Source organism: Lactuca virosa, chromosome 6 (assembly GCF_052849685.1).
Source record: "Lactuca virosa cultivar CGN04683 chromosome 6, Lactuca_virosa_CGN04683_v6, whole genome shotgun sequence".
Classification (NCBI taxonomy): Eukaryota; Viridiplantae; Streptophyta; class Magnoliopsida; order Asterales; family Asteraceae; genus Lactuca; species Lactuca virosa.
Window position 1 is genome coordinate 19,737,521 of NC_136431.1, and position 9,197 is coordinate 19,746,717.

At 37.0% G+C, this 9,197-nt stretch overlaps 2 protein-coding genes and 1 pseudogene across 2 annotated transcripts; 1 reads left to right on the plus strand and 2 right to left on the minus strand.

Moving 5' to 3' along the window:
• Positions 1-1,541: 1,541 nt before the first annotated feature.
• Positions 1,542-2,715, plus strand: LOC145121363 (uncharacterized; annotated as a pseudogene).
• Positions 2,716-2,779: 64 nt separating this feature from the next.
• On the minus strand, positions 2,780-4,973 carry LOC145118659 (putative RING-H2 finger protein ATL21A). Its single transcript, XM_079054351.1, has 3 exons — positions 4,668-4,973; positions 4,202-4,595; positions 2,780-3,354 (listed from the first exon to the last, which is right to left on the minus strand). The coding sequence occupies exons 1-3, from the start codon at positions 4,935-4,937 to the stop codon at positions 2,891-2,893; spliced, it is 1,128 nt and encodes a 375-aa protein (XP_078910477.1). The 5' UTR covers positions 4,938-4,973; the 3' UTR covers positions 2,780-2,890.
• A 996-nt stretch (positions 4,974-5,969) lies between these two features.
• On the minus strand, positions 5,970-8,689 carry LOC145120350 (putative RING-H2 finger protein ATL21A). The gene is made up of 3 exons (XM_079056176.1): positions 8,322-8,689; positions 7,840-8,239; positions 5,970-6,597 (listed from the first exon to the last, which is right to left on the minus strand). Exons 1-3 carry the CDS (start codon positions 8,583-8,585, stop codon positions 6,140-6,142), a joined length of 1,122 nt encoding a protein of 373 aa, XP_078912302.1. The 5' UTR covers positions 8,586-8,689; the 3' UTR covers positions 5,970-6,139.
• Positions 8,690-9,197: the final 508 nt, after the last annotated feature.

Sequence of the window (9,197 nt, forward strand, 5' to 3'; positions counted from 1 at the left end):
TTCCATAAAAGTGACCCTAACTCATACATGAACCCATTAAGACCTTCAAGACGACAACTTTTTGTCTTAGGGACTCAAATAGCATCAAGGGTGGAAACCCTAAGTCTAAGAATCGAATTTGAACCATAAAGCTTCATCCTTGGGACCAAAAAGGAACCAAAACCCAAAAATGGTAGATCTAAGAGATAAATTATCAAGTTCAAAGCTTTATACCTTCATCAAGCTAAGAATGAGTCCTAAAAGCCAGATCCATAAGCTCCTCCTTGATTCCCATCTTTGCATCAAACTCCATCTTCTTGAAAATGGATCAAACACCCCAAAAATGGACTCCATAAGCTCAAAATGCCACCATGGATGATATATGACGATTTCTAGGGTTTAGAGGGGTGGAGGCTGGATATATTAGGGTTATGTTATGAGATAAGGGGCTTAAATAGGGTTCAAGACCCTAAAATAGGGTTCTGATCTGACTGGAGTACGCCCAGCGTACTCCTGGGAACCTTCGCGACCATCCTGGGCAGTACGCCCAGCGTACTCCAAGGTACGCCCCGCGTACTGCCTTCTTCACTAGTACGCCCCACGTACGCTTTGTGTACGCCCCGCGTACTCGGCTAAGCCTGAAAACCACGAAACTTATGAAGGCCATAACTTCTTCGTTATAAACCCGATTCGACGATCCTTATATCCACGAAAAGGTGACGAGAAGCCCTACACTTCTATCAACTCATACCTTCCTTAAGACCTTCCGAACAAAAGTCCATTTTCCACAAAAGCCCAAACTGCCACTTTACCGAAATACCCCTAGGCCTCAAAACACGAACCGAACACCCGGATCACTTCTAATACATCACCCGCACCCAAATGGGCCTAGATCTTACCTTCTCAAAAGCTATTATCATGATGATGACCGATCTTCGGGCCACAGCCTCGGACTAGGAATCGATTCGGAACAGAGTGTTACACTGTTACAGCCTACACGTAATGACATCTTACAATTGCAAGCTCATCATGCTAGTGTACATGGCTTTCCTGGAATGATAGGAAGTTTAGATTGTCTATATTGGGCATGGGAAAATTGCCCTACCTCACACCATGGTGAATTTACCCGAGGTGATCATGGTCAGCCAACGGTCATACTTGAAGCGGTGGCGTCACATGATCTGTGGATTTGGCATGATTTTTTGGTTCTCCTGGTTCGATTAACGACAACAACGTTCTTAATCGTTCACCTATATTTAACAACATATATGACGGATCTGTACCAGATTCTTCTTTTGAAGTGCATGGAATGCCATATAAGTATGATTATTATCTTGTTGATGGTAGCTATCCTAAGTATGCTGTGTTTGTTGAATTGTTTACGTGTCCACAAGGTTCTAGACGGAAAAAATTCAAGAGAGCTCATGAAAGAGCTAGGAAGGATCTCGAGCGGGCTTTTGGAGCTCTTAAGAAACGTTGTTTCATATTGAAAAAAACCAGCAATTTATTTCGGCGAGCAAAAACTTCAAGAAATCATGTACACGTGTCTCATATTGCATAATATGATTATTGAAGACGAAGGAAGAGCAATATGTGTGTATGATGAGCAAGAAACCATCCCCGAGACACAACCGATAGAAATTGGTGGCGACGAGTATATGAATAGGAGAGCAGAGATACGTTTCACTGAAATATTTCACAATCTTCGCATGGACTTGGTGGAACACATTTACGATATTCAACACATTAACCCCCCCCCCCCCCCCCCCAAAAAAAAAAACAAAAAACAAAAAACAAAAGTGTGGCACCACTTCTTGGGTGTGACAAGGAACCACACTTTTGTGTCGTCTATGTAGCAGTGAAGGGGGTGCGGTTTCGGTGGTACCACTCCCTCCAGCTTGACACCGCATGAAATTGATGTTATCAATAGCGGGTAAAGTACCTAAATGAGTAATGATATCTGTGTGGATAGATAAAGTATTATATACATAAAATTTGTTTCTTTTACAGGACACAAGGGTTTCTTGCTCTTTTCATTGGTGAGATGGGTGAGATACGAGCCGAAGTCCGTGAACATGTCGACACAAAAGTCGCGGAGTGGCGAGAGGAAGGAAAGGCCGAGATCGTTCCATGTGACCTCTTAATAGACGAAGTCCACATGCTTGACATCGAATGTTTCTCTTTCCTAAATCGCGCCCTAGAAAACGACATGGCACCGATTCTAGTTGTTGCAACAAACCGAGGAATCACAACCATTTGTGGGACCAATTACAAATCGCCACACGGGATTCCAATAGATTTTTTGGACAGGCTTTTGATAATTTCTACGCAGCTGTATAGCGAAGAAGATATCCTAAAGATTCTAGATATACGGTGTCACGAAGAAGATGTTGATGTGGCGGAAGATGCGAAAGTTTCGTTGACTAAAATTGGGGTGGAGACGAGTTTGAGGTACGCGATAAATTTGATAACATCGGCTGCTTTGGCTTGTGAGAAGAGGAAAGGGAAGGTGGTGGAGATGGAGGATGTGAGTAGGGTTTATGAGTTGTTTTGGGATGTGAAGAGATCGACTCAGTATTTGATGGAGTATCAGAGTCAATATATGTTTAGTGATGCAACTGAGGAAGATGATGTTAACATGATGGTTTGATTGTGATTGTGGTTGAATTTTTTAGTATCTATGGTCTATATTATATGTTGGCCATCTTCAAATTTAGTAGAATACGAAATGTGTCAATTTCATTGAGATAAATCTATGAATCTTATCTTTAAAAATTCTCAATGCAGTATGCACCAAACATCCTATAATACTTTTTACCTTGTAATTATTAATTAAACTTGTTTTTATACATACAAAATGTACATGTAAATGTTATCAAAATTCAATATTTATTTTCGATTTTTTTTTTATCTACGATGAATCTACCGAACTCAATCTCGATGATGCCGAAGAACAAGGTGTAACTAGTGCCGAACTTTCTGGTGTATTCCTACACACTGGACAGGTCGCATTCAACTTAAGCCACTCGTCAATGCAATCAGAATGGAAATAGTGATTACATTCTGGGATTGTCCTCAATGACTCTTTAGGTTTGTAATCAGAAAGACATATAGCACAAGTAGCATCATCGTTAGACAATCTACCACTCTCTCCAATAATGGTTTTAGTGTAGGACTCGATTGTAGGCCCATCTAAGCCTGTTCTTGAGGCCAATCGTGGGATGATTGCGATTGAGTTAATGTCAATGCTTTGGTTATGAGATTCGTTTTGGGCTTGTGCTCTTGCTGATGCATAGCATATAAGCCAAATGATGCTTATTAAGGCAGGTACACCGATGCCTATGCTTAATCCGTATTTAGCACTCCTTGGAATACCTACTTACAATAAAACAAAACAAGTATTAACAATAGATAATTGAATTTAAACTGCACGTATTTTGACTTTTTGTGGCCATGTAGTCGACTTTACTAGCAAGTTGATTATTCCTCATGTTAAATTCCAAGCAATCGCATGCTAGATGCCATGTTGACTAGTTGTTACTTGTTTGTTAGTGTAGGAGACTGTTAGGTATAATATTTAACAAATATACGTATTACCATTTGATAAAATCCCAATGATTACACACTTTTATATATTTATTGCCCGACATGAATAATTGAATTTTTCTAAATGGTTTAGACATGAAAGTTTAACTTTTTCCAATTATGACCATCGAGTCCGCAGAGGGTCCTTCGGGGACTCGATTTCCCTCTACGGACCGATGGTACCTTCTGCGGACTGATTGCATTTTTTTGTAACTTTACGTGAGTTTGTAGTACTATCAATCTATAAAAAGAGTATTGTGCGCACAACATTATAAAAAAGTCAATAATATTGGACCGTTGGCATGAATCTGCAGATGACCATTTGCGGTATCATTGGTCATTTTTTGAAAATTCTCTTTTTGGCACTTGAGTATGTCATTTGGTCATTTTGTTTTAAACGGTGTCATTTGGTCATTTTTGGCCAAATTTCTTTAAAAAGATGGTATTCATAAGGATAGCTTTCTACCTTAATTGATAGTACACTATGCATAAAAAAGTGTATAACAAGTATCACGGAGGAACCTCTCATGCTAGTTTAAAAGGTAGTACTAAAAATATGTAACCTCTAAGGAAAACTTAAAAGTTAGTACTTTATGCATAAAAACATGTACTGTATGAGTCAGGAGAGAAACCATACCGCGGGAAGGACTAACGCAAATTGTCTGTCCATCATCGCTCTTCAATCCACAAGCTTTACCTTCCCTTTCACAAGATCCGCAATACGGAGTGAACCACATCAACTGCAATTCATATCTAAAGTCGCTGTTTGATCGAACTGGCACCACGATCGTCTTCAAAACCTTACAATTTGAAGGCATGGAACCAGTAGAAGCGATTACAGAGTAATTTTCGGTGCTCAGGCAACGGAATGGAAAGCCATAATACGTTTGATCGAAGCTCTGTAACTGTAAGGAGCAGTTGTAAAAAGTGTAGCTCTGTCTCCAAAAGGTACTGTAACTGAATGGCGTGTTGGCTATATCGACATCGGCAATTCGATTTGGCCGGCAGAATTCCGGATCTATGGAGATGACCTGTGAATCATTTACCGATTATGATTAATACATGATTTAAACTACTTTTTAAGTAAGAATTTGGAAACGAACCTGTGAAAAGTAGGAAATACTGTTGACTATGTATGAGAGGGATGACGGAAGTCGGATGATTGTTCGGTTTTGTTGGTCACAGGAGAGATTGAAACCAGGGAAACCGCATCGGGCCGGTTGCCGGCCGGAGATACGGAACGGGAACCGTACTTCTGGTTCGTTGGGGCCGCAGGAGGACGGCAAGCAGTCGGTGTCGGCTCCGGCGATGGGTTTCAGTACAAAGAAAGAGAAACAGAAGATTATGAGCAGGAGAATGTGTTCCTTCTCCATAGGGTTGCTACTTGCTACTTCACCGGTGTGTTTGATGGTGTAAAACATGGAAGTCTTTATGTTTACTTTGAAAACAAATTTATGATATTATTTGATTTTATTAATAATAAATTAGTTTTTTTTTTTTTTTTTAAATAATTTAGTTTATGAATGACAGAGACAGAGCATGCAAAGGGTAGAAAGGTAACTCGAACATCCTAAATTGTTTATTTTTTGTTTACTAAAATGAAATCTTTTTTAATTTTCTTTAAAGCAAAAATTAATGTATTACGAAACTTCCATAAGCAAAAATGTAATTAAGAAATCGCATCCAAAGCATCACTTTTTTTATTAGACAAAGACACATTGTCTAGCAAGGTCACCAATTCTCGAACGTGAACCACAGTTGAAAAACACAAATCACATCATTTACCGATAAGATTTAAAATCTGAACCGCGATTTCACAATGAAGGAACATATGATCAACATGATCTTGTTAGTTATCACACACTGGGCATAAAGTAGAGTGAATATCAATTTCTGTATTTGCCAATTTTACTCGTGTATGAATGTGATTTAGCAGGATTCTCCACATCAAGATATTAATTTTACTAGGAATGAACTTGTTACATCTAGCAACTAACCCGTCAACCAAAGTAAGATTGTCAATGCACCGTTCAAGGTATGAAAGATATATATAATGATATTCCTCCTTTTTCTGTACCAAATCGTTTAAAAAAAACAGTTGGTATGCCACCGTGAAAATGACATACATGGTCAACACGTTCAGTAAACATCAGAGCACCAATAAGGGTTTGACTTCGATCCTAAGTAACCTTTGAAAACAATGTATGTACCAAACATAAGCGAAATTTATAAATTAATTATAAATATTATAAATAATTGTTATTAAATTTACAAATTAATAGTAATATCCATTTACAAGCAGCAGTTTATTGATGACAAGAGAATATATGTTATACTAATAAATTTTTGTACAAAAAATGTGCAAAAACTAGAACTTCATACAAAAAACATCAATGATTCAAAAATATCGCAAAATAAAAAAGTTTTTGTTAACTCTATCAATCATGTCTTTAAAATTTCCTATGCCCCACACATGGTATAATAGTTTAACCGTGTAACCTCATTTTTATATCTACAATTAATATACATGTAAAATGAATCAAAATTCAAAATCATATGTATTTGTTGTTGTTCTCTAAGTTGAATCTTCCCGACTCGATGTTGATGATGCAGAAGAACAAGGTGTAACCAATGAAGAACTCTCCGGTGAGTTCCTACACACCGGACAGGTGGCATTCAGCTTGAGCCACTCATCAATACATTCAGAATGGAAATAGTGATTACATTCAGGGATTGTCCTCAACGACTCTTTAGGTTTGTAATCAGAAAGACATATAGCACAAGTAGCATCATCATTAGGCAATCTACAGCTCTCTCCAAGAACAGTCTTTGGGTAGGACTCGATTGTGGGCCCATCCAAGCCCGTTCTCGGTTGTGGGATGATTGCAATTGAGAAAAGGTCAATGCTTTGATTATGAGATTCGTTTTGGGCTTGTGCTCTAGCCGATGCATAGCATATAAGCCCGATGATGCCTATCAAGGCAGGTACACCGATGCCTATGCTTAATCCGTATTTTGCACTCTTAGAAATACCTATAAAGGAAGATTAGTGATTAATAAAACGACTTCAAAATTCGGACTAAACTTGCAACTTTAAGTAAAACATAAGGACTATATTCACACAACAATTTTAATATTTGGATTGAACTTGCAGTTTGGGTAAAGCACAGGGATCAATTTTGTAATTTACTCTAGTCCTTATTTTAAATTCAACTAATTGCATGGTTGATGCCGTTTTTGACTCGTTACACAGTATGTTAGTTGGTGTAGAAGAGTGTTAGGTATAGATTTTGAAAATATATTTTCCAAAGATGCATTACATTTTCTGAGTTTGTTTATAGATTCCACTGATTTTACTTTATATCAATTTATATGTTTATATTGATTAATATATTTAAGATATATAGTTGAAGTGATTAAACGATATATCTATTTATTTATAACCTAAACTATTAAAATTTGAAAAAGCTTTTTACTATGTTTCAAGTTCTATGCATTAAATGTGATAAGATCAGTGATATTCTAGACACAAAAGTAAATGAAAGCGTAAAATAACGTGCAATAAAGTCTATAAGTTAATAAAAAGTACAAGTTAAAACCTACATAGTCGACATGATTGTGGAGTGTTGCTTAAATACGTGCTTTGAAAACTATATGCTTCAAAACAAAGATTTTAAAATGTATTTTCGGAAATTATTATTAAGATATGAAAACAAATACAATGATACACATTTTATTAATTGTCCGACATGAATTATTAAGATATTCTCTATACATGCTCAATGTTTACGACAATGAAAGTTTAACTTTTTCGAACTACTTTATCAGGTTTTAATTAAAATAATATATGGTTTTGCTTATTATATATAAATAAATTATGTTATAATATGTTTAAATTGTTATTTTTTGCTTTCAGTAACGAACAAAAGTTTAAATTTTAAAATAAAAGATCAAATCAGCCATAAATAAATGATTAAAAAATTGAATGCATTTTAGTTGGATAGAAAGAAAAAAAAAAGTCAAAAACCTGGAATCATCTTGCTTGAAAAGGCGAAAAGGGATGATCAGATTAGAAGAAGATAAAAGTCAAAAGGTAAAAGTTAAAGCGTAACGAACAAGAAGCAATCAACCTTTATCGGTAATACTCTGTGCACAAAAATGTGTACTCTAATCATTAGTAAAAGCTTGCAAGAATCATGGAAAGGATGAACTTCTCAGGCTAGCTTGACAGATAGTACTTCATGCATAAAAATATGTACTGTAAGAGAAACTTACCGCGGGAAGAACCAACGCAAACTGTCTCTCCATCATCGCTCTTCAATCCACAAGCTCTACCTTCCATTTCGCAAGATCTACAAAACGGAGTGAACCACATCAACTGCAAATCGTCTCTAAAGTCACTGTTCAACCGGATTGGCACCACGATCGTCTTCATAGCCTGACAATTTGAAGGCATGTATGCAGGAGAGAATATTCCGGTCCGGGTAGCGATTACCGAATAATTTCTGGAGCTCAGGCAAGGGAACGGAATGGCGGGATACATGAAACCGTAGTTCTGAGTGGAGCAGTTGTAAAAAGTGAAGCTCCTTAAGGTGCTGAAACGGAATGGCGTATCCGTTAAATTGACACCGACGATTCGGTTTGGCCGGCAGAATTCTGGATCTATGTAGATCACCTGTGAATCGTTTACAGGTCTCTGATTAGAGACGTGATTTGAATTTGAAGCGTCTTATTTGTGTAATGTTTTGAAAACGAACCTGTGAAACGTAGGAAATTCTGTTGACGATGTATGAGCGGGATGACGGAAGTCGGATGATTGTTTGGTTTTGTTCGTTACAGGAGAGGTCGAAACCGGGGAATCCGCAGCGGGCGGGTTGCCGGCCGAGGATATGGAACGGGAAACGTATTTCTGGTTGGTGGGGGCCACAGGAGGCCGGCAAGCAGTCGTCGTTAGCACCGGCGATGGGTTTCAGTAGAAAGAAGGAGGAGAGGATTAGTAGGAGAATATGTTCCTTCTCCATGTGTTTGGTAGCTCACCGGCGTGCCCAAAAGAGTGTAAGATAGAGCGTAGTTTTATGGTGGGGAATCTGGTGATTGTCTGATTGGTGAGTTGAGATTTCAAAATATCCTTGGATTCATTAAAATGTGTATGTATATTATATGTACTTTCAAAAAATAGTAATTGATATTACTTGATTTTATTATAAAATATAAAATTTTACTATTTTTAAAATGATTAGGTTGATATCATTCATAGCCATTTGTCATCTTGTATTTGTTTATCGAAGACAATGTAATTAAAATCATATCAGATCATTTCTAAGATAAGTGTATTTTCAATAAAAAAAACAAAAAACAAAAAACAAAAAAAAAAAAAAAAAAAAAAAAAACTTATCATCTATAATGAGTTAACGACAGATTTTCAAAATAAGTTTTTCATAATGAATTTGTTAACTTATAAACTTTTAAAAGTGAGTTTTTTTAATATTTTAGAGGAACAATAAAACCAAAAAACTAACAAATAACATTTTCAGTCATTCTGATTGGTTATCCAGAGTGGGACGTATTCGGAGGTGCGACGTGCGTGTTATGAGGGTGAACACCATCCCCGATGGTGTGTGGTCGATGTCAAA

What these genes read in the sequence shown, in the direction of transcription:
- LOC145118659 (XM_079054351.1), bottom strand. Translation starts at nt 4,937, where the DNA reads ATGGAGAAGGAACACATTCTCCTGCTCATAATCTTCTGTTTCTCTTTC. An exon ending in GTATTTCCTACTTTTCACAG is followed by an intron (nt 4,596 to 4,667) that starts GTTCGTTTCCAA and finishes AATGATTCACAG; the next exon opens with GTCATCTCCATAGATCCGGA. An exon ending in TTGCGTTAGTCCTTCCCGCG is followed by an intron (nt 3,355 to 4,201) that starts GTATGGTTTCTC and finishes TATTGTAAGTAG; the next exon opens with GTATTCCAAGGAGTGCTAAA.
- LOC145120350 (XM_079056176.1), bottom strand. Translation starts at nt 8,585, where the DNA reads ATGGAGAAGGAACATATTCTCCTACTAATCCTCTCCTCCTTCTTTCTA. An exon ending in GAATTTCCTACGTTTCACAG is followed by an intron (nt 8,240 to 8,321) that starts GTTCGTTTTCAA and finishes AACGATTCACAG; the next exon opens with GTGATCTACATAGATCCAGA. An exon ending in TTGCGTTGGTTCTTCCCGCG is followed by an intron (nt 6,598 to 7,839) that starts GTAAGTTTCTCT and finishes CTTCCTTTATAG; the next exon opens with GTATTTCTAAGAGTGCAAAA.